This window comes from Sitodiplosis mosellana, unplaced genomic scaffold (genome assembly GCF_009176505.1).
Source record: "Sitodiplosis mosellana isolate CC-2019 unplaced genomic scaffold, AAFC_SMos_1.0 Smas_scaffold_1, whole genome shotgun sequence".
Taxonomy (NCBI): Eukaryota; Metazoa; Arthropoda; class Insecta; order Diptera; family Cecidomyiidae; genus Sitodiplosis; species Sitodiplosis mosellana.
Genome location: NW_022595244.1, coordinates 11,260,658 through 11,286,540, shown reverse-complemented (window position 1 = coordinate 11,286,540; position 25,883 = coordinate 11,260,658). Strand labels below are relative to the sequence as shown.

The 25,883-nt window shown below is 35.8% G+C and overlaps 1 protein-coding gene across 3 annotated transcripts; it reads left to right on the top strand.

Annotated features, from left to right (window-relative positions):
• Positions 1 to 469: 469 nt before the first annotated feature.
• Positions 470 to 25,293, top strand: LOC129576065 (patched domain-containing protein 3). Of its 3 annotated transcripts, XM_055460531.1 has the most exons (12): positions 729 to 1,531; positions 10,367 to 10,608; positions 15,199 to 15,329; positions 15,469 to 15,614; positions 20,029 to 20,243; positions 20,312 to 20,493; positions 20,660 to 20,839; positions 20,982 to 21,145; positions 21,233 to 21,571; positions 22,576 to 22,925; positions 23,046 to 23,210; positions 23,282 to 25,293. In XM_055460531.1, the coding sequence occupies exons 2-12, from the start codon at positions 10,591 to 10,593 to the stop codon at positions 24,752 to 24,754; spliced, it is 3,363 nt and encodes a 1,120-aa protein (XP_055316506.1). In that variant the 5' UTR covers positions 729 to 1,531; positions 10,367 to 10,590; the 3' UTR covers positions 24,755 to 25,293. The 3 variants fall into 3 exon arrangements, with proteins under 3 accessions (XP_055316514.1, XP_055316523.1, XP_055316506.1); XM_055460539.1 differs by lacking the exon at positions 10,367 to 10,608 and having other exon boundaries at positions 470 to 1,531; XM_055460548.1 differs by lacking the exons at positions 22,576 to 22,925; positions 23,046 to 23,210; positions 23,282 to 25,293 and adding an exon at positions 22,294 to 22,484 and having other exon boundaries at positions 726 to 1,531.
• The last annotated feature ends 590 nt before the right edge of the window (positions 25,294 to 25,883 follow it).

The following is a 25,883-nucleotide window of genomic DNA, read 5'->3' as shown; positions in this document are numbered from 1 at the left end:
CGTTTGACTTGTACGAAGAACGAGGAAAATGAGCACTTTTCACATTGTTTGCGTATATTGTGAAAGACAACGAATGAACTTCCGCTAGCAGAAAAAGCAACCGAAATCAATCTTTCGTTGAAATTGTCTAGGCTGTTCGGGCAGGTAGCCCAAAAGTGTGTTGAATATTCACATATTCGCATCTACGCAAATACCATTTTTATTTATTATTGACAAATACACCAGCATACAAAATCATAAAATATCAAACACAGTTGAAACGCTGTCGTCTATTCTATTTCCTTAGAAATTCTTGAAACATCTCGAACAATGGAGACGATTGCCCCTAAGTCGATGCAATAAAACCAAAACGAATTTGGTACCCGAATAAAGCCGAACAAGTGAAATGCAATCAACGATGAAGAAGAAACATCGAAAGAGAGACGAAAACAAACACGAAATATACCCATGTGCTTCCATTGGAAGTGATCAACAGCACAATTTTCGCTGTGTTTTTGTTCAACCCGGCCAGTCAGCCAGACAACCAACCAACCGACCGATCGACCGATTCCATCATAGTATATATATCAGTAGCTAAAATCTATGTTTCGGTGTATCTGTGTCCATGCAACGAGCATACCAAAGTGATTGGAATAATCCGAATTGTTTACGAACGCTATGCACCAACACACATTTATCACTAGATTGTTTCGAAGCATGCCATAGCCAAGCCAGACTGATCACTGTCGTTGTTCAGTCGTTTCGTGCACCTCATTCGCTTAACAACGTACCCATACGATTCTGCTGTTGTGTGTTTCGTGATCAATTGTGCGGATTTGTAGTTTATTTTTCTTCATCGTCGTGTTACTTCAAATTCAAAACGATCAGTAGCCTGAAAGAGTGTGTCGTTAAACGAAAGCGCAAAATTGTGTGCGCGCGCAAACACACACCATATATAAAACAAATGTACATTTATTTCATTGAGTTCGATCAATTCATTAAATTGAATTTACTGTGACTATCGTATCTGCGAGTTTTTTTTTCAAGGAAGAAAACATCTTTATTTGCATTGTTAAATTTCACACTGAAACATCTCGATTTAAAATTAACTAGTTTAAATTCAAACAGATTATATGCTCTCGATTTTTCTACTGACGACAGATAGAGAAAAAAACGAAGCAGAAAATAACGACGTTTTAACTTTTTAAATCATACACACACTGAACCTGAATTTAGTGCAGTGACTTCGATCCCTTTTTCGACACAATAAACAACTTGGAAAATCGCAGCATTTTTTTTTTTGGTTCCAAAATATCAATATGGAAATGTGGTGGCCGACGTAAAATTTTGAACGTTCTCGTCGAATCAAATAAAATAAAATTGGATAACAAAACGAAAAATTGTGTTAATTTTGGTGTATTCAAACGAAATTCACAGTGTGTAACGGACCTCGAGAGAGAAAATTCGAAATAAAAAAAGCAGTTGTGCTTTTCATTTGGATTTTTATTCATTTTTGATAGAGGGCTGAAGTAAGCGCGAGAGATAAAAGAAGGTAAGATTTTTCTTTTGAATCCGCATTTTCCTTTTTTATGATTTATTTCCTTAAGAAATTGAGTTTTGATCACCTTTTCATCAAAATTTAGTCGCCGACACAAAACCTAGTGCATTTCTTTTTGACTAGTGTATTTTTTTTTCCTAATAATTTTTGGGTCATTTTTGTTTCGTTCAGTCTTACTCATTATATGTATCTAATGTGCCGTCCAGATATATGTGCCGTCCAGATATATGTGCCGTCTAGTTGAAATATTTTATACCTGCTGTAAAATGCTTGTCCGTCCAAAAATGTTTAAGTGTATCCCGGGTCATTATTATCGTTCATTTTACTATAATTTCACCATTGTAGTTTCTCAGAAGTGTTAGTCTTTGAATTTGAGTGAGCCTTTTTCGATGAAAATGACAAAATCGGCTTGTTGTTTTCTTTGTGTTTCGTTTTTATATTTTACTTTCGTTGCATTTTGGTGCGCTAGACTATTGGAATGGATGAATGACAATTTTAAATTAGCAAACAAAAGAAGAAAAAAACAAACACATATACGTTTCCAAAATTGTTTAGTTAATTATTGAAAGGGCAAGCAAAAGTCATTGTCGTGTTGAGTCGCGCCGAGATATTGAATGTCTCCGAAATCCAAACATTATGGAATAGAGAAATCGGGAATAAACAATTTTGAAAATATTTACAAAATGCGATTGTAATTAAACGCATTTACACACAAGTCATATTGAGTGATTTACCGTTGTCATTAAGTATGTGGCTTTGTTTCAAAATTGAATGCTCCTTTTTGTGTTTTCAGCATATGCATTGTACTTTGAACCCTCGATAAAAATGTTGCAGTTGCAAATAAAAATGTGCATTTTCACGCAACAAAATCACGAGAAGAGATCAACGATAAAATAAAAACAGCAGCCAATATGCCCAAGACTCAAGTACTTTTGACTTGGTGGATGTGTTGTGTGTCACACAGTGTGTGTGTCTCTCTATCTCTATGTGAAAACAAGGTGAACGACAAATCCATAGCAATATGCAATCTAGATTAACAACGTCAGGCAACAACAAGACAGAAAAAAAATCGTCGTTCGCAATGCAAACTACTTTGGCACACAGACAGTTTAGCTGGATACACTCATTATTGAAAAAGCATTAGAAGAAAAACCCACAACTGGCCTGTTCACTTTTTGAAATGGTCAATTTGGCCCTATTAGAAATCAGATCAAATCTTAATATGGTTGTTTTTTCTTCGTTTCAATCTATGGCATGGTTTTTGATTTTCCAAAATGATGTTTCTTCTCATTGGGAGTGGATGGACCTTGCCGGAGAAAAAATGTCAATTATGATTTTAAAAAAAAACAAGGTTATGCTAAAGAATTGCGATTCGGTCCAATGAAAACGCTAAAAGCAAATCGTTTAATCATCATCATCATCATTTTCCTCGTCCAAACAAACACGGCCCACATGGAAATAACAATCGTCAAAAATATTTCATAATATCCGTTACGTGGATGATCGATTCGGGGAAGAATGTTTGAATAAGTGATATCAACTCCTTCCGACTAAACGAACGGTGCTGCTACTTATTTCATTTTGGTTTTTTCAATACCCAGTCAATTAAAACTGAAGATATGAAAAGCCCGTTAAAATTCCGCAATTAATTGAAACCGTTAAAATTCCACCGATTTTATTGTCATAAGCCATTGTAAAAAGGCAATTCATTGTCAACGAACGCGCCTTTCAGTTCCAATTACACTGAATTTAAAATGCATTATCTACTGACGCGAAAAAAAAATGATGAAAATTTGAGTTTAATTAGTGCGTGCTTCATTTTATTCGAAATAAATTGCATGATTTAACCAATATCAACGCGTTTATCTGTTGATTTCTCATTTTTTTTGCCGTTCCTCTCTCACTAGATGCAACCAGATAGTTCACTTCCAGACTTGTGGGAACTGAACAAAAAATATCACCTAATCACATCGTATTTCGCGCGCGCGATAATTGAACAATGTTTGTAATACATTTTCTCTTCATTGTTGTTCCATCTCTTTTGCACTCGAAACGAATGCGTTTTGCGTGTCCACTTATCGTAAAGTATTGCACACTAACACGTTCTTTCAGTCGGTTACCTAATACGAACCAATTGAGATTGCGTGTCTCTACTACGGTGATCCGGCGAAAGAATTCAATAGTGAAAAAAGCGAGCGAGCAAGAGAAAAAAAAACTGCGAAATAATGCAAACAAACAAAGCGATTTTCTGTTGAATAAAATTCAAATGAAGCGAACAAAAAGCATTTTTCGTTTTCGCATAACGAATTTCGACCCGATATTGAAATGTAATCAAGCAAAACATGTCTATGGTGCACGGCTGCTCAAATCGAAACTCAACTAGCAGCTAATTAATCACATTTCTACAGTTCTCTCTCTCTCTCTCTCTTTCTCGTTAAAATTTCTGCAATTGACGAAATTGGCCAAATTCCCAATCGAGTTCTTAGTTTCAGCGAATTTCGATTACTGAATCGTTTTTGCGATCATTTAATGCATTGATAAATTTTCAATAGATTTCGCTGAATGAGACACATTCAGCTGATAACTCGTTTATTATGAATATTTATGAAAGTTGTCCAATTCTTATTTTACTATCGACAGCACAGAGATAATATTTTTCAAAGAATAAGTCGGCTTATTGCATCAATGAGACAATTGACTTATCGTTAATTTTGCATCCCGTGAATTGTGTATTCGATGTGATATACATTAATCGAGTACACATAATAGATCACATGCACTCGAATCGCATTTTTATGAAACACCTCAAAGTGATAGACTTCGTGAAGCCTTCAAATAGCAACAGCAAGAAACTACAAAAACAGCCATTTCGATCGTAAAGTGTGTGTGTGTTTGTTTTTTCTCTCTCGCTTTTGAAACATGAACGAACAATTTCCTCGGTGCTGCGTGTGTTGCTGTTGCACCCGCTAGCAAGCAAACGCTAAACATAGTAATTGGTTTTATTAATTATTAAATTATTGTCCGTAAAAAAATGCCTCAGTCGAACATTAAGCTGCTCTATCAAGTCAACTCACGCTTGCACAGAAGTCAGCCTTAGCTTGAAGCACACAGACCGGAATTATTGTGTACTTATATTACTTTTAGCATTCGTCATTTTGATTCGACAAAAGCTATGGCCAATGTAAATGAAAATGAAAAAAAAAAACGGTTGGCTTTTATTTCAAAATCGGGCTTGATTTTAAGTTGGATTTTGTTTTTATTTTCTTTTGCGTATGTGGCGTTTTGAACCGAGGCGAGCGAAACGGTCGTTACCACAAACTATGCTTGATCAATGCTTTCCAGTACATAAAATGATATTACGGCGCAGACTGCAACCAACAACGACGACTACAACGACCACGACGACGTCGACAGCAGCACACAATTTAATTCAGTGTGCCAGTGTGTTTGTGCAAATACCCCTACCGATTTAGATTGCATTTTTCGTATTTCCGCTTAGATTCCGTTTGATGCAAATTGCGTATCAAATTAGTCGTTTAATATCATTGCACTTCAACTTAACAAAGCAACAAACGAAAAGCAACGCGCTGCGCTCTGTTTATTGAAAATTTAGAAATAAATGAAACAAAAGGAGGAAAAAAAATCATTATTTGAATGCAAGACAGACAGCAATTTGTGCGATTGACAACATCTCTTTGGAACAGAATGCAATTTATTTTGTTTCGGATGAAAGATCAGAAATCAATTTACTCGACTTGATAGTGAGGTGATGAATTAAAACATCTTTGTTACAGTCTTTGTCGCAGCAGCCTTCATAAATTCTCTGACATGCTATTGTATCCTGGTGCGTTAAATATTTTCCCGTCAGCCAGTGACTACAATTTGTCACATTAGACTGATAACCTTTGAGCTCGGTGCCAGTGCATTGTATCAACATCTTATCAAAATATAATTACTCAAAATTCTCAACGAGAGAGCTCTTATCAAAAAAATGAAATGTACACAAAATTTAATAATATCCCTCGCTCCTCTATATTTAGAGCGTAGTATTTGAACAGTAAAGTCGATACGGTGTGATGCACGAGTGCGTGTAGTGCGTGTTCATTGTTCGATCTACAAAACGCGAAATGATTAATTTCGACTATCTTCGAAATTGAATCGATTTCATATTTCTTTTCTTCTGTACATGAACCGTACGTATTTGTTTCAGTGGGTTAACGGTATTTCCATTTATTCTACTTGTTCCGCGTTGCACTCCATAACCACCGAAATCGAATGGAGGAGGAAATGAAATGGCAAACAAATCGTAAAATTGGGGGAAATTCAACGAAAAAAAAATTACTTTCATTTTGATGATGTCGATCTCATGATACAGCAGAAAAAGCAGTCTTTCGTTTTGGCACAAGTGAAAACAGAAGTCGATTTAAATCGGTAAAATTTTACCACATGATATGTAACCATACATGCCAATAAAAACAGAAATTTCCGCAAAATATCTCGTATAACTGCAGAAATGTGAATCGGATGATTTTTTGATGGTGCCATATGCAATCGTTACATACACATCATACAATTTGTTTTGCGGTCGTCACACGTATTGACCGGCGGCCGAGTCAAAACGAGTTTCGTAAAAGAAAGTGATGTTTTTTATCATTCAGATAATGTGGCGATGACTTCTTTCTCTCTCTTCGATTGACTTTTGTTTGTACCCAGCGATCGATCCGTCGGTCGGCCGGCGCGAAAGTGTATTATTATTGTTTGACTGATGGCTGACGTATGCAAAATCGAGTGTTAGAGAGAGAGAGAGAGAGAGAGAGAGAAAAAAACCCACATACAATTTAACGTGATTTTGTAATCGAAATTGCAATACCATTTTTAACTGTTGTTTTGATCATTTCTTGGTTTGTTGTTGTTGTTTTTTCCTCTTCGCTTCGAAATTGATTTGTGAATCAGTTAAATTTCCATAGAAGTGCACAATGGGCAGACCTTTTAGGTCAACAATTCCAGCAAATTCAATGAATTAAAAGAGCTGGAAATCACACAAATTACAGAGCGCTGATTTAACTAATCATGCCGTTTTGTAGCGGCAGATGCATCTAATGATCGCAAAGAACGTGAGATGTTTCCATTTTTCCTATTGCCGTAAATTGGCAAAAATCGTTTTTCAATTCGCGATCAAATGAACGAACTTAGCACTCGCTAGCTTACAATTGCTGCCATTTCTGTAGTGTACACTGTACACGCACGATTGATTCCTCTAGTGATTTGATAACGATTTCACAACGTTCGGCTTGTTACCCAGCACATGAATTGCATAAGAGAGAGCGCAGCGCTTTACAAGCGTTCGCGATATTACATTGCGCCGAATGAAAACAGTCGTTTCTTTAGCTGTGTTCGAATTCCCCCAGCACACACACATACACACACTTATCCGTTATTTTACGTACTCAAAGCGTTTCAATTTAATGTGACTTTTTCGTGGTTAATCTTGTTGTTTTTGTTTTGATCATATAGTTTTTTTACATTATTTCTTCTTTTCAACGAAAAATAAAAACCTCGTCCGGCAAACCTGTTTGCCCATATATTGGTTGACCACACTTTTTGCGAGTTACTACTTCAAACGGTGCAATTGCGCTAAAATTCAAACAACCAAAATGAATTTCATGCAAGAAAATAGACTTGTTAATAGCATTTATGAATCTCGTAGGCCTGTCGCCCATTACTTGAATCTCAAGAAAAGTGAACATACTGAACGAAATCGTTTAATGTAAAAAAACCAGTGAAGTATTAATTGAAACTAGTGTGTTTTCTTCATTTCAATCCCTTCTTCGAGCGTTTCTCGACTGAGTCTGAAGCACGTGGATTTTTTCTTCTTCTTCTCCTTCATCGTACGCATTAATGCAGTCAATGAGAATATTGACGGTTTGTTGGCTGAGACACCTTTACCATTATGCAATTTGGTATTTCATTACGATATACGTTCGGTTTGCTGTGCGAATGTGTACAATATTCATAACTGATTTAAAACTCGTTTCGATGTAGAATTGGCGAACTTTCCAAGAAGTAAGAAATCTTTCACCACCGTCTAACGTCCGTGCCGACTGTTAGCGTTCATAAAATGTCAAAATGAGGAGCGACAATTGCCAACACATTATGTTGTGATTTCATTAAGAGCAAGAAACAAGTCATCAATTTCATGCCAATATGGTTTCCAATACAATTTCTAAGCTCACACAAAATTAAACCATCATCGGTCACTTTGAACGATTTACGCAAAACGTATGAAACAGCAGCGATAAATCGACACGGTCTTTGGTTAGATAACATAATCGATTATTATTGCCGCCGCCACCTCGATGATGAAGTACATCTGATTCAACCCACTAATTAATAACTTTGCAAAACGGACGAAATGTCGACACACGCTTTGTGTTTGCTTTTTCTATAACGAATAGAATAAATTTGAATCACTCAATGCGAGCAAAACAAATGAAGTAATTAGCTACTGTTCGACAAAGGGAAAAAAAACAATATTTTTTATAATTGTTGATGTTTCTGATATACTGGCGTGCATTGTTACTTGTGGTCACGTTGTTGCTCGTTGTTGGATACCTTGGTTGACGTATGTGAAAACCTACAATTCATTCTATTTAGTTTTAATTGCTTCACAGCTTTGGTTTTCTTTGTGTTGAAAATGAGAGACTCTACTGTCTCTTTTATTCATGCATTTTAGAATGGAATAGCAGCATATGTCACACGTATTCTCTAGACCAACGAAGTATCAGAAAAAGGAGTTGCAGCAGAAAAATACTTGCAAATGTGAACCTGAAAGAAAAAAAAAACAACAACAAAATGAATCAAATCACTAAACAATAATACCGCACAGCGGCGGGAAAATGCAATTTCACAGCAATTGCAAACGGCAAACGCGAGAACATTCGTAATGTTCATTGAACGTTGTTCAAATGCAAACTATGCAACATGTTGCATTTGTGTGCATACAATGTGAACATTATGCGCTACATTTTTTTCTGCCTAGTTTTCATTTCGGTTTTCTTTTGTTTGCATCTCATTCGATTCGATCCAATTTGCCGGTGGAGCAGTTACGAAGAATCGCAATAAATAACGAAGTGCATGCAAAGTGAATTATGATGATGATGACAAGCCAACTTACGATGATCACAGAGAATTCGTAATAGATCTCGACAGTAGCTACTAGTATATAATGTAGGAAATCCACAATTATGTCACATCACGAGATGAAATTATTGATATGAATCTGCAAACAGCAACAGCCAAAAACCATTTTCCTTGAAAGTAAAGCAGCACACAAATTGCACAGTTTGCAAGCCAACTGTTGGAAACTGTGACTAAATTCGACCACAATGAATTGAATCGAAATTATGTGCCATTCAAATCAAAATTTAAAAAAACCCACCGAAACACACATTGCAATTGGCATAAAATAGCCAAAATAAATGTGGCTCATTGCAAATTTCATTCATTGAATTTTGGTTATGAGCGTTGACAATGAGCGTGAATTGCGATTCCAAGCGCGCATATACACAAAACATCCGAGCAGCAATTACATAAATTCATATATAGTCTGTGTATCTGGTAGTGGTGGCGTTTTTTTTTTTTGCAAAATCTTTTGTTTATTCGATTTGGTTGTTACTGTTTTCGTCTTGAGACGCTGCTTGAGTATGATACCAAGAGAGGTAAAGAAATAACAGTAATAACGAGCTGCTTTGCAATACACCGACGAAAGTAATTATAATGGCAACCAAACAAGAATCGTATATGAATTATTGCTAAGATTTCATACATGACATTTCATATCCAAATTGTTGATTGAGCAAATAAATATAGGCTACGGGTTTATGTGTGTGGCTGACTTTTTTTTGAATTGGTAGCATTTTTGATGGCGTTCATAATGTGTTTTTTTTGGTACTATTTCTGAGGATCACTTATGGTTCAAGTGACCATTGTTTTATTTTAGTTATGAATAAAGTTCAATTCACTTTCTATTACGCAGTTTTTGAATGAGCGCGAGAGAGAATTTTTTCGGTCTTTTCCAAAAAAAAATGCTCGGCAACCATCAAACATGATTCGATCAAATGGCAAACATAGAGTTGAACACTTTCATTCCGAAATCCAGAGCACATCTAACACACTAAAAAAAGTCGACGGTAATATATTTGGGAATTTCCAAACGAGAGAGAAATGGATGGAGATGAAAGTGAAATGTGTGTGTGTGTGATTGAAAAATCCAACGGTTGTGTATGCATTTATGCCAAAGATGGTCTCCATAGAATCACTTTGCTGGTGGGGATTAACGATGAAATTCCGAAAATTGATTGAATAAAATAACGATAATTTCGGTTGAGAAAACCATGGCGATTATGCAATTTCGGAATCAACAGCAGATAAAATACATTGAACTGATGACTCAAACAACAGCCAATTTATTTATTTGCCATACGATATATGCTCAACGAGCGATTGTTCGTTGCGCATTGTTTAGCAATATCACATAATATTACGTGCTCGCGGCAATGACACATAACAACTGCCCAGTTTTGGTCAAGAAAGACCCGCGTGTTATTTTTTCTTCGGCTTCTTCGTTTTTCGTTTATACATTTTTTGGACACGTTCGTGGAGTGGATCTTGCAATGGTTTCGGTTTAATAACAATAAAACTTCGAAAATGGCCCTTTTTCAAATCTAACCCACGCTGCAATACTAATATTTGATCCGTTTTAGCTTCTTCTTCTCCTTCTTCTGTTTCTTTATCTTCTTCCATTAATTATAAACACTTTCATATTCACAGTGGTATACCTTAGTTTAAAACCGGCGCTTTATCATCGATCCAGCTTTACTTTTAACACGGGTGCTCTTTTTTTGGGTATTTTTTGTCTCTAATCATGGGTTCATGGTTGTAAATTATGATAAAATTTGGCAAAAACACAAAATAATTCATCAACGGGGACTTTAATCACACAAACACAATAGCTTCCTATCGTTATTAACTTATTATTTAAGTAATCACACAAAATGCTGTGGAATTGTCGGGTGAGTGTAGTTTTTCATTCGCTAACTCTAACTCTAACTGTAAGTGGTGATTTGCATGGGTGAAACCATTTTCTAATTCATTTTTGCATGTCAGAAATAAACAAATGTAAATTTGACATAAAATCATATAATGTTAAAAAAAAACGATGTGGGTAATCAGTGTCTCATAATAATCATCTAGCAGCGAAAACAAGGTGTCGTCATGCTTATCACACGGATCGGAAGTTTCAATGATTAATTTTCAAGATATAGACGATATAGGTCAAATTCAGACCTTCACTTTATAAAGAATCATGTTCCTTTTGTTATTCTCTGACACACACAAAAAAATGTGTGAAAATATTCAAATTCACGTGTTGTTGTTTAAGTTAATGTGCAAAAGAAGAAAAAACAAGAAACACTTGCTGTAAAACAAGTATATTTCTGAAGCCCTAAAAATAGACGAGAAATAAAAGACGTAACCGCATCAGTTCATTGGCACAATGTTACAGCGACGCTACAAAATATATTATGCGTTCACGTTATTGAGATATAGGAAACGAACCCGAAACATGGTTTATGGCACCATGGTACCGTTTAATTCGTGCCACGCTCAATATTTATGCGAGTGTTTTTCGAGTGACTCTTGCGCGCGACCAATCAACGAATCAATGTAGACCCATTTTCCTTATATATTTGAAAGTAAAATTTCTTAATTGTTAGGATTACTTAATGCCGATCACTTTACATATCGTAAGGCGGCTGAAGTTCCGTTTCATCTGATTTAAAATTTTAAAATCGAAAATTGAATGTGTGTGTGGCTTGAAAATGGCTTTCATAAACAAAATGGGCATTTCATCACGAACGTCAGAGAAAACATCTCTCTTCAAACATTGACTTTATTGACAACATAAGATAAACGCCACATTTTCTTTGTTCGGAAGTTACGACAAATCATTAAACAATTTCCATGGCGCATACGTTTTCACTTTTTGTTTTCTTTCTATTTGTTCTTTGCGCACGTATGACACGGTAAAAAACACACGTTTGAATACATAATCGAATTCAATGATTCGTTTTTCTTGGTGTGATGAAAAGACGACAACATTTTTTTTTACTTTCGATTTTTTTTCGTAATTTTTTTTTTTTTTTAATAGAATCTTTGGCCAAAGTTTTGATAAAATCGGTTTGATTTGAAGAGAGGAAATGATTCGCCTGAATCTTAATTAGATAGAGAAAGAATGCATAATCTCGAAAAGTCGATGGATTTTTATGCAAATACTGTTGAGCCATATAACAACACGTGTGTGCATCTCGTTTGTCATTGGATTTTGTTTCCGTGGTGAGACGAAAATCAGTAGATGAGCGATAGATCAACTTTTAAGTGTGAGACAACAAACATGTAAATGACCTAATGGAATTGGCTGGACGTGCTCGCTTCGTCGATCGTTTTATTTGTTACTTGACTGCGAAAAGTCAACACAAAAAACGGCTCAATGACCGATTTCCCTTTGTATACAATAATGTCAAGTCTAAAACCAATCAATTCAGACACACATACAAACAATCGAACAATATCTCGCGCTTCTTCCAACAAATTAATCATTTCTTTGTTGAATGTGCGATACGTGAACTAAAGACTATGCCAAAAAAAAAATTTTATAAATTCAACAATTGAAGGTCAAGCGCAAAACAAAATGCTTAAAAAGTAACACAAAATACATATTTTGCTTTTCTTTGAATAATGGATATTTTTTGAAAAAAAAAATAGAGTCCCATTCATTTGTACGAAAAAAGTGATGTTTTATTTGCGGAAAAACGTAGCATTACATCAACATTCCTTCGGCAATTTGTTGTTTGCAAGACTTGTGCGAGCGCGAGCGCGGACGCGACCGTCAACTTTAATGACATTTCTCGCTCATAAATTGCACAAAATTATTTCCGTTGTTTAGTCGATTCTGTACAAAATACACAAAGGCTCTTCAGGCTTAACCGGGCAAAGCAGCAACTAAATGGCGGAGAAATAATTAAAAAATTGAGGTATAATTGCAATACTTAAGCGGAATTTCTTGCAAATCCGTTTTTCGATTTTCCACCCAATGCGATTTATTAATCTGCAAAACCAATTTGCTTTTGCGATGTTCGCCGAAGTCAAATGATAAAAAACAAACAACAACAAAAAAAAAACGAACAGAAAAAATATTGTCGTTACTCATTGTAATTTCGATGATGCGATTCATATATTTATCAATACATATGGGAAACCAACCATTTTTATTCAACACAAACGTACGTGACGACCATTTTCAATAGCTGCTTTTCGGCAGAGGATGATTTATTTCTATTGTTTCCTCCACAGAAAATTACAAAGAATACTCCTCGTACGAGTTACGGCTTTAGCTTTCCATTGTTTGTCAACAACAGCGTGAAGTAACAATTTCAAGTTGAAAATAATCTTCAAAAATGTTGACGTTCGCAAGTGAATTCACAGTAAAAATGCACCAAATACCAATGAGATATGTTTTAGAGAAAATTTCAATGGTGATTCACTCTTATTTAAAGTGAAATGCAATGTTGATTTTTTTGCTATCACCAATCTGATTAACCTATGAACGACCCAAATCTGTTGCGGAAAACCCGAATCACAAACTACAAATTTTGATGTTGCAATCAATTTTCGTCGGTTTACGTCAAAAACAACTGTAACGAATTGGTTTCAAATGCAAATGTGAAATGCGCAACGGTCAAAGCAGGGTTAAACGTTTCAATCCCCACACAATTTTCAGAAACACAATTGCCTGAAAAGTCGCAAAGATAATCTAAGGCAGTCCTGAATAAATTGTGAGCTGGCAAACATCTCTTTCTCTCTCTCTGTCACGAAAAAAAAAAACAAATCGAGTTTAAACATAAAAGTGTTTTACCAATTATTATTCATTGAATACCCAAGCTAATAATAAACATTTATGGTGTGTTTGAATATTTTCGTACTGAAGAAACAAGTTATTTTTGTAATTTTCAAAAGCAACTAAAAATGAATAATGCCAAACTCATATGAGACATTTCGAATATAAAATCAATGATTGAGAATCATTTCTTCGAAGTAATCTTGTGTTTGGAATAAGTCTCGGTTTGAAAGTGATCGTTTCAAATGAAAAAAAATGTTACCTTGTGTCTAAAATTAGCAAAAAAAAAAAAAACACTGAGAAACCGTGCCAAAATTACAACAAATTTAATCTCAAGTTGATACTTTTCCGTGAAATTTAACTTTTCACCGCGAATAGAAACCCATTGTGTTTCAAAGTAATCGCCGGGTTTTTATGAACGATGAAGGTCTAGCATAATTAGACTTTCTTTGCCATACAGTTCATTGCGGTCATGGTGTAGCTTACTAAAACACCACGCATATGCTTCAAGGAACCATTTGAATTGGTTTCTCACGATAATTGCTTGAGAATCGAATCTGATAGCGTTTGTTAAGCCGATATCTATCACTTGTGTCCATTAAAGAATAGCATTGAATATCGTCTGGCGAACTGAATCACTGTGCAGATACAGAAGGCATATGAACCGATGAGGTACTAATGACCGATGATTTGGTTGTGTCGTCGCCCGAATTGGGTCAATGTTGGAAACGTGTCAGTTTTACGTTGCACATATTAAGAAGGCTTAATTGAGTGCTGCTGTTTTTTTGCACTCCTTCGCTTGTCACACACAAATTTTAATATACATTCAATTTGTCGAATTTCGTCGCCGTACATTTTCAAACAATCAACAGCGCGAGTAAATGCTTAACCGATCGATAGAGTACACCTAAATAGCCAATTCGTGTTCAATAATTAATATTCCTCACCATGCACTTCGTACTTGCCAGAGGATTTGTAAATAAAATTTTACACACAAACATAATTCAGTCGTTTTCGCGTACATTTGTCACACTAGTCGGTGACTATTTTATTTACGAGTCTTGAACAAACTTGAAAAGGAATATTTGTTGTTGTTCGTTAAGATATTGATAAGACCCGGTCATGAACATATTAACGAGGCAGTAATTCAGAAACAAAAAAAAATATGACTTCGGCAACATAAACGACACTATTCCACTTTAGGGCCCATGCTATTTTCGGTGATGTACGGCTAATAGTACTGCTTCATGAAGAGCGCCACGTTTTCAAAACGATTCTTTAATTAGGTGAAATTACAAGTTTGACATTGAAAAAAATCAAATACATGCGTTCAATGTGTGCAAATGGTTAGTTCCATTGAGATGTGTTGACAATGTTTAAGCATAACAAAGTGGTAATCAGATTTGAACTGAATGAAAAAAAAAATGATTCATGTGCCTTCATTCGAAGTCATAACATATTGGCTGAACTATTCCAGTTCGAATGCTCACATGAATCGAAGCATATTGTTCATGATTCGTTAGATGTTTCATTTTCAAACTAACAATAGGTTCGATCAATGACATATTTGGCCTATAAGAAAATACTTCTCGCTTCAAGTCACATCCATTTTTAGCTTAAATTCCTGCACAGTCCATATTTGAAAATATTTTTCTTTTAATCCACAACAAATTTAATATTGTTCCATTGTTTCTCTTCCTTCTTTCAGATGGCTTGGGGAGTGTCATGTGTTGATACAACACTAAATAGATCATTTTATAAATTAGGCAAAGTGATTGGCCGAAATCCAGGTTATTTTATAATAGTTCCAGTATTATTAACAATTATATTTATCACAGGGTAAGTAAACAACTTTTCCTCACATTCATTCTATGCAATCACTGCATTTAAACCACAAATAATGCCGAGCGCATATTTCATTGAAATCAACATTTTCTCATGCCATTTCCATTATTTTTTTCACATTCATTCATTTCAGTTATCAACAGCTTAAGTATCAAATAGATCCAGAGTATTTATTTTCGCCGCAAAATGGAGCCGGAAAGCACGAGCGAGCGATTGTTGAGGAATTTTTCAGAGTAAACTATACGTCGAGCTTTAGTGTGGAGCGAATCACAAGAGCCGGTATGTAAATTGACTACACGATTTTAATGAGTTCGAATAATAACAACAACAACAACAATAGCGAGAGAACTTCTCTGAAAACTATTAGCGAATATCGTAATGCCGTGCGCCATTTTACTATTTGCGATATGATATGCGTTATAATTAATTGCAAAATAAACAGATGATTAGCTTCTTAGTTTAGTTGTATATCACATCACTGCGTAGCTCTTCCTTTTAAAAATCATAAGGTGCATAGCAAATACGAGCGCTCATATTTTATTGATAATTTGTGCAATTTAATCTATGCAGATTTCACACACCGCGCACAAGCCTCATAATAATTTTGAAATTACCAGTTTGATTGGATTTTCGCGCAATCATTACAGAGTTCAAAGGTCTTTTTTAATTTATATATGAAACGTAAATGAGATACTGCACGTCATGTTGGTTACACACCAGAGAGAGTGTAGAATGAATGAATGATTTCAGCTACGTGCTCGTTCGCACCTCACAATCAATTCGAGCGAGAGTATTTGGAGACTTTGTGACTGTAAGTTAAAATGCTGTGAAATATATAATTTTGCCATTTGAAGGCGAACAAATCACAGATTGTTGAAAAAAAAAACAAACGAAAAAGTGCAGTGAAACACACTTTGTAATTTCCGCAGAGCTGCATCAAACACTGAACAACAACGTTCAAGTGTAGTAATTAGGCAATGTTTAGCTCAAGACCGTGTCCGATCTCATTGGCATATTTTAATCGGTTCCATTGCCATAGATAAAATGATGAGATTAGTTCTTTGAGCGCGAGTGAAACGCATGTACTGATTTAGTTCAGTGCATTTGACAGCATTAAAAACAAACAAGATAAAAAAAAATGTGAGCGGAACAAAATGGAAATTTTTAATGCGAAGATAAAAAAAAATACAAAACGCACAAGTTGTTTACAATGTTTCTTCACCGATGAACTTTCTCTAATTAATAAATGCGATTAAAATATTCGATATTTCACTGGAATCATTCCAGTTTGTTCATATTTTTCGTCTTTCAACGTTCAAAGCAGTGTTGTTAGATAGGCTGGACAATTGTCCACTTTTGCATAAGCGGGCGTAAGCCAACACAAATTATCCAGCTGTCAAATGACGTCAAACGTATTTAAACGCATTCATTGCTTATGGTTGGCTTACGCTTACATTCTGCATAAGCCAGTGAATGGACTACGGTGGCGTATGCCATTCCATCACTGGTTCAAAGTTCAAACTGATATATTCTGATGAATACTCAACAAAATGGAACTGTTGTTTTTTCTTTGCTTCACTGTCGATGCGCAACTTCTGCGGAAGTATGACCATATTTTTAATCAGCTTCGATGAATTTTACATTAGAGTATAATAAGATCGCGCTGGAACTTGGTCACACAAAATTGACGAAGCAACAATGTATGAATGGGTATTTGATCAACACATCGTTAGCTAGACTGATAGTTTCGACATATTTCAATTAAGGCCTCGACAATCCCATCTGTTTTGCATTCATTCTTCTTGGCCAAATATAATTCTTGGCGCACGTTAGCCAAGTAACTTCAATACAATTAACTGCCGAAATTAATTCATTTCGAGTTTTGTTTATTATTTCCACATGTAAACAGTAAATAAAAACTCAAGTGGCGAAACAAAAACATGGAAATGAATTAATGTGTGTCGTCATTTGACGGCTGAAATTACTTTGATCGTGTCGTCTGCATAAGGACTATGTATATACATACTTACATGTGGAACAATGAAATGAATATATGTGTAAAATTTATCATTGCAAAGTGTCACACGCTACAACCATATGCTCAATTGATTGAACGATTAAAATTCTGGTTTTTAACGAATGAAGCGGCTTTTGGGTCCAGTTAAAAGAGAATCTATGAAAAAATCATTAAACACTTGACTAAATAATATTTTTCTACTGAAGAAATGGAAAACATTTGATGTAAAATAAATCATTTTCTGCTGAATTTATGGTATCTTTTTCTTTGATTCTGCGGATGTCATATTGTGATTGTGAAATCTAAAGAGCATCACAACGATCGACGTTCGGCATTCGAATTGTGAAAAGGGTAAAAACCGTGAACTAACCCGATCCAAGGCTTTCCGTTACCATCTGCATCAATGCTTATCTGAACATTGGAGAATTAAAAAAAAGGAGTTTTTTTTTCAATTCGTCCGCTAAGATATAGCTGATATGATCCACATGTGTGTGCTGTTGATTTGAATTTATGGCAAGGGATCGCGATCGCCTACGCAACATCATTCTACGACCAATCGCACCAAGCGATAAAAATGAAGTGTTGTTTCTCTAATGCGCACACACACACCCAACTGGTTTTCCAATTACATCAACCAACAGAAAACGTTCATTTCAAAATGTGCCGAATAATATTTTGCGTTGTCATGCCGTTCACTTCTCTCAATCGTTCATGTCGTGCATATACAAGCTTAAGTTTTTTTCATTCATTCGTTCATATGATCCTTTCAACGTCTAATCATATTGTCTCACCAACGTAAACGGCCAATCTCAATAGAATAAAATCTAAGCAATTGCACTTGTTATCGTCGCATTATTCGTACTAAATGGCTTTACGACGGTTTTTAATCAGTTGAAATAGGAACTTTTGGCAAAAGCTCTAAACCGATAATTCTCTAGGAACAATGCAAAGAAGAAGCAAAAGAAAACACAATCGTGCAATAAATGCCGCAACCATTATCGCCAAGACCAATTCCGGTAGTAAAATGTGTTCATGACTTTCCTGCCAAGTGACCATTTGATATTTTCCATCGCCGGATTTGACCACATGTCAGTTCTTTTTACTTGCACGAATGAGCATTGAACGGTTTTACCGTTACTTTGTTGCTAGGCATGTAGAAAACACCGAGTTTGTTGGTCGAGAAGCAATTGAGCATATAAAATTAATCAGACTGTCGATAATAAGTAATGATTTGCTCAAAAGATGTCTATCAATGGTTACAGTCCATAGCGGGCAAAAGCGCTTCGGCGTTCACAAACAATCGAATTGCAGCCGATGCCGTTAACTTATGAATATTCTAAATGATATAATATGATGTAGAAAAAAAATCTTATTTTATCAATTCAAACAGCGTTTGGCACTCATACTGTACATTCGTTTCAACATTTTTTTTCAAGGCTTATGCATGTGTGTTGTACTGTACGGTGTGCACTCTCATCCGCCGTAAGTCTTCTATGAAATCTAGTAGAAAACCGTCTATTACACAAGACGATCTTTTTTCTCACTCTCTTAACACATTTATTGGATGTGGCTTTTCGCTCGTGCAAGACTGATTTTATGTAATTAAGCGACATAATTAATTTGAAGCAATTAAAGTGCACGCACACATTTTAAAAAGTGAACGGATTCAAATTAACTAACGCGAGATTCGTAAAATTGTTTCACGAACCCTGTTCAGTCGAAATGATAAGCAGCAAACTTGTTGTTATTTTTTTGGGTTGGTCGAATTATTCACGATTACGTTTGGAAGATGCAATGCACAGCAGCAAATAATATAATAAAATCTCTGATAATGACTTTGATGATTCTGATAGCTCGTAATAAACGTGGCTCACTCAGATGATTCGTGCATTCAAATGATATCTTGAACAATTGAAATTATTATGCAAAATTACCTATTTGGTGTGTCTGTGTGTCATGCAATCGCACAGCACATCAGAGTTCCATCCAGAAATGCATTGTACTGCTTTTTGATGAATCTAACATTCATCAACGGTTGCAAATTGTGTAATGTGCAGTTGCATGTTGAGTCAGATATGGCGTCAAAACATCACACCTCAAAAGCCAAAGTCTGCCGTTGTCGTTGTCATTGTTCCTAAGCATTACGCACTATTATTAGTGAATCGTTAATTTTTTGTGATAAAAATCATATACTAGTACACTTTCTTAACAAGTGTATTGATTTGGTTGATTGTGAAAAAGTAGCAATGGTTTAAACTGACCCCTAAATACGGCTATTCACTACCTCTTTTTGTTGTTTTTTTTTCATTCCGCGGTTTTCTCTTCAAATGAATGAATTTAAGTTCATTAACGCATTATTTCAACAGCTGAGAGATGATACAATATAATTGATCCAATGTTGAAGTACTCTATCTCTCGACGGTATCAAGTTGTGTCAGAATCGAAAGGGGGAGAGTGAATGATAAAAATAATGACTGGTTGAGTATCTAAAACGGTCAATTACATGCAAAAGACACGGTACACACGATCTAACGAAACGATACAGACAGGGTTTTTTTTGTCGATTCACATACAAAGCTTCCATTTGGTTATTTTTAGCATTGTTAGATGATGATAATAGAATAATTGCTTAAAAGGTCATTTGACTGATAACCCTTTTTATTTGTGTGTTTATAGGTCGATTTGGACGGGTTATTATCACAACAAAGGATGGTGATCGGAACTTGATAAGACGTGAAGTGTTTGAAGAGCTTCGTGTTTTGGACAGTTTAATTCACAATGCAACGGCTATGTACGATGGTGAATCATATCGATATAACGATATCTGTGCACGATCGCTGGGCGAATGCTTTGAGAATGATATCCTCAATCTAGACGAAATGATGGACGATGTAAGTTTGGAATTTCCTTCAAAATCGTGCAAACATTCAATGAACAAATCATTCATTTTTCTCCACAGATTGAATCGGGCGAACTAAAACTTCACTTCCCGATTATGGTCAATTATAAGACTTTTGATACACACGTATTTCCAGTCTTTTTCGGCGGTACCGAATTGACAGCCGATCGAACGATAGCCAGTGTACCAGCGATGCAAATGGTTTACTTTGTTGCTGTTGACACACCACGCCAACTTGAAAAGTAAGTTCAAAAGGATACAATCCATTTACCCATTTGTAAGCATGAATTGAATAGAATCCAATGGTATTGTGAGCATGAGCTTGCAGAAATCTATGTGTGAAACATGAATTGACACATTTTGTTTTTGCCCACGAACAATTATTAATATGATCCATTACAATTGCAGAGGTGGCATATGGGAAGATGAATTTTTGAGTGTCGTTGGACATGCTGAGAATAGTGGTATGTTCAAGCATATTCGTATAGCCAGATTTGCGTCGCGCACATTGGATCATGAACTGGAGAGGAACACTCGAACTGTTGTGCCATATTTCTCATCAACATTCCTTTTAATGGGTTCTTTTAGGTGAATATTGTCACTATAATTTTTAACGCATTAACTGACGAATTTTCAGTGTAAAAAATTTGACTTTGGTCATGAAATGAATTTTTCTTTGTTTTACCAGTAATTAATTTGTAATTCAACTCGTTCTTATTTGTATTCACAGTGTAATTACATGTATGATGGGTGATGTTGTACGTTCGAAACCATGGCTTGGTTTTCTCGGAAATTTATCTGCCATTATGGCAACATTAGCGGCATTCGGTTTCTGTATGTACCTTGGAATTGAATTTATTGGCTTGAATCTGGCAGCTCCATTCCTGATGATCGGTAAATTGATTTGCATTTCAAAGTCTAATAGATTTTAAAAAAATTACTTATTTAAAACCATATTTTGTTTCTATCTTCAACAAACAGGAATCGGTATCGACGATACGTTTGTGATGTTGGCCGCTTGGCGTCGAACGTCTGTCAAATTAAGTGTACCAGAGCGTATGGGTATTACGATGTCCGATGCGGCCGTTTCAATCACAATCACATCATTGACGGACATCATTTCGTTCTGGATTGGTATCATGAGTCCATTCCCATCGGTGCAAATCTTCTGTAAATACAGTGGCATGGCCGTTTGCTTTATCTTCGTATGGCACATAACATTCTTTGCCGCATGCATGGCAATCTCGGGCTATTGCGAACAGAAAAATCTCCATTCGATTTTCGGCTACAAAGTAAAACCCGTTTCAGTCGCCATCAAAGGTAAATATCATATATTCAATTCCATTTACGCAAACGCAGGCCAAGCAATTCGAAATGATAGGGGAAAAAACGAGTTTTTTTTCGGTTTCTAAATCAATATGAATCATGTATCGCGCCTCTGTTACTGTGAATGTAGTAAACGGTTCAGTGTAAAAATTGTCAAATGAATCAACCAATTATTGGTTGCTTTACTTCATGAGTTCGAGTGAATTAGGTGACTAAAAACTTCGAGAGTTTTCAATGCGACACCCGTCGATTATATAATGCTATATGATTTGGTTAATAATGTCTCGCGAGCGCGCAATGTGTTTGATCGTTAAATACGAGACTTTTCGCATTCCTTATGTTCATCATAATTTTCAAAACAACCGAAACAAAACAACACATTCGAAGAACTTCCAGAAAATATATTGAAAAAAAAGAGGTAGCAAATCATGCAAATTATCGAAACGAGAAAAAAAAAGAATTCGCCAACGTTATTACTCACAAATATGCACAAACACTCATGCCATTCTAATAAAAAAATAATTGAATGTTTCCTGAACGTCAGACCGCGCAGCGCAACATATTTACTAATGCTTTTCTTTTTAGTTCATCAACTGTTTTGAATTTCGTTAATTTTTTTCTGTCTCTCTCTCTCTCTCTCTGCTCATCTTCCGCTCTTGTTTACTCTTGTTTTGCACTCCATGCGGCTGTTGATGAATAAATAAACGGTTTGCAAGCCAATATAAAAAAACAATCTGACACATAACAATTGACGCTGAATTGTGAACGTGTTTCGCTGTGCTCTTGTAAATTGATAATATTCCTTATAAGCAGAGAATATGCTGTGTGTTTTAAAATAGACATCACTATGCTTATATAGCATTTTGACTCGCGACGCCGTTCAAGTGCACCGCTCCTGGAAGAACGCGGTCATGCCCGTTCTGTACGCTCACAAAAAACAGTTTATCTATTAACTTGAACAATCCCAGCTAAATTTTTTTGTTTCGTTTTTGTTACAGAAAATCGTTCATGGTTCTATCGAACATTCAACACGGGTGGCATCAATCCAAATGATCCCGACAATCCATTGGACAACAAAGATCACGCTGGAATGGCATTTTTCAAGGACGTTGTCGCTAGCATTGTTAACAATGGTTACATGAAAGTGGTCATTCTGCTGGTATTCGCCGCATATCTGTTGGGCGCTGGTTATGGCATCACACAGATCAAAGAGGGTCTTGAACGACGAAAACTATCTAAAGAAGATTCATATTCGGTGAAATTTTTCGACCTTGAAGATGAATTCTATCGTGAGTTCCCATATCGTATGCAAGTCATTGTCATCGGCGATCTCAACTATGCAGACTTGGTAAGTAGACTGTTTTTTTTTCTCAATAGAATTTGAAATGCAATGCTTGAATTTTGCCATTCAACACATTTTCACCATCAAATTCACAAATTAATTTGAATGTCTTAAATTTTCTTGCAGAAAATTCAAGAGCAATATGAGAAACTAGCAAACGAATTAGAGAGTACATCTTATGTTTCGGGATCTGCGTATTCGTTCAATTGGTTGCGCGAATTTTTGAAAATTGCCAAAGAAACGGAAATGAATATCACCACAGAGCAGCAATTTATTCATGAAGTCAGAGAGGTAAGACGACTATTTGATTTCTTTTTGGTTTGAATCGCAAATTAATACCTTCATTTTCTCTCTCTCAACAGTGGCTGTTCCCAGAAAATGATTACTATCCCGATGTGAAGTTCAACGAGAACAAAACAAAGATCATTGCATCTCGGTTCTTAATTCAAGCGCTCAACATCACCGATACAAACCATGAAAAAGTGATGGTTAAAGATTTGCGACAAATTTGTAATAATTCGCCATTGAATGCATCAATTTTCCATCCGTATTTCGTGTTTTTCGATCAGTATGAATTGGTGCGCCCGACGTCGGTGCAAAGTATGATTGTGGGTGCCGTGATTATGATGTTGATATCGTTCATTTTCATTCCGAATATCCTGTGCTCGTTATGGGTTGCATTCAGTATTGTGTCAATTGAAATGGGTGTTGCTGGCTATATGGCCCTCTGGGACGTAAATTTGGACTCAATTTCGATGATCAATTTGATTATGTGCATCGGATTCTCAATCGATTTCACGGCACACATCTGCTACACATACATGGCATCCAAGTCGAACAATTCGGACGAGCGAGTTCGTGAAGCACTTTATTCGTTGGGTATGCCGATCTTCCAAGGATCGGTGAGCACAATATTGGGCTGTATTGCTTTGTTGCTGGCCGATAGCTACATATTTTTGGTGTTCTTCAAAATGATCTTCTTGGTCATTACATTTGGTGCATTGCATGGTCTCTTCTTGTTGCCGGTGCTGTTATCACTCTTCGGCCCCGTTTCATGCAGTAAAGATCCAACGAATGAACGTCAACTGGACAATTTGAGTGGTGATATGGGTCGAGGTCGTTTGTCTTCGATTGAAAAGGCATTTCCACATCCATACTGCATTCCACATCCACAACTCGGCCTATCAGGCATCTTTAACAGCAAATCATACTTAAACTCGCCATTCAAAACATACGGTATCGATGAAAAAGATCAGGGTATCGGTACATCAGGTGAAGACTCTAGCGAAAGCAGTAGCAACAAATCACAACAACGTCAAGCAATCGAAGACGAAAACACCCGTCGACGTTACGAAGAAGGCTGGCGTCGAACATCATCACAAATGAATGGCCCAAGTCAATTCCAGCCCGTACTTGATGTTTATACGCGTGGCAATGATCACGCATGGAGCGGTGCTCGTAACTACAGTTACGATGATTCGAATGTTATGCCAAAGCAACGATCGAGCAACGATCGTGAAACAGAACTAAGGCGTTCAGCCAGAAATCTAGCAAATGACGAACCACCATACGATGGTCACATGCAATACGATTCACATCGCTACTATGTGGATGAACGTCGACGTTCCTTATTTGAACCAAATAAACGAAAAACTAGCGACGAACACACACCACGACGAAAGTACACACCACCCGAAGGTGGTATCTATCGACCAAATCCAAACCGTTACTCATCACAACATAACCTATATTACAATCGCTCAACACCTCAACGCTCGGTCTCGAATCATAGCATCCACGAACTTCGTCACACGGGTGACATTCGATTCCCCTAACGATTGCTTTGAAACGGAAGCAAACCATAGATAGTGAAGCAAATGAATTGCCATTTTCGTCATATACTATTTTGATTGATTTTAAAAGATGATTTTTTTGGCTAGCCTTCAGAAATTTAGAGTCTATTGCTTTTTTTAGTAAAATATGCGTTTTGTAATTTTTTTTCCTGGTACTCAAAAGAAGAAAAGGAAGAAGAAGAAAAATGGTTTTTATTTTCGGAAGTGATTATCATTAGAGTAGATTAGATTTTTATTACCACCTAGAAAGATACATTGTCGTGATAATGTGTTCAAGCTGTTTAATATATTCGTATGAGATCGACATCGATTTCAAGCGAATTTTCAATCAATTTTGAATGAAAACTATCAACATTCTTACATTTTCTTTTTGTTTCATCTCAACATTTATCAATTGAATGAATGAATGCTCAATCATTATATACTCTTAATTTTTGGGCGAAAACGTTACCGATTCTAACGCAAATTCGGAAAATTCAATACACAAGCAAAGATGTAAAGAAAAATTAAAACAACGAAAATTCAACCCACGCTCAAGTCCATAACCATGAATCGATTTTATTTTAAGACAATTGTAAGCAAAAAATAACGGCCCGAAATTGTGCTACACCATCAAACTATTTATGTATATAAAATTTGTAAAGAAATTTATAAATTTCCAACTATTTTTACTGAATAATAAAGAGGAAAAAAATCTAATAAAAATCTCTGCGTTTTATTGCAAATTCTTCCTTTTTTCATTCATTGAATGGCCTTGTCGATGTATTTGCGACCACCGACCGATCTCTAGAATTTTATACGGATGCAATGCAGTTTATTATACACGTAGATCTATAACTGATTTTACAACAAAAAGTCATAACTGCATTTTGGTCAGAGAATTTGCTTCATTACATTTGTTATGAAACTAATATTTTTCATCAAAAAATATGAGTATCCAAATGCTCCTCCTTCCATTGTCATTTCGTTCCCAATGAACACATGTAATGCTAAATGTTTGAATTTTGTGCATATTTTAATGTAATGCTAAATGTAGCACTAAAAGTGCAAAAATTGTGTGATTTTTAGATAAAATTTTGTTTCTGGGCACAATATGTGTAGAAATTGTGCA

Coding starts and splice junctions, on each gene's coding strand:
- LOC129576065 (XM_055460531.1), top strand. Junction 15,615..20,028: donor GGAGCGAATCACAAGAGCCG/GTATGTAAATTG, acceptor GTGTGTTTATAG/GTCGATTTGGACGGGTTATT. Junction 22,926..23,045: donor ATCTCAACTATGCAGACTTG/GTAAGTAGACTG, acceptor ATTTTCTTGCAG/AAAATTCAAGAGCAATATGA.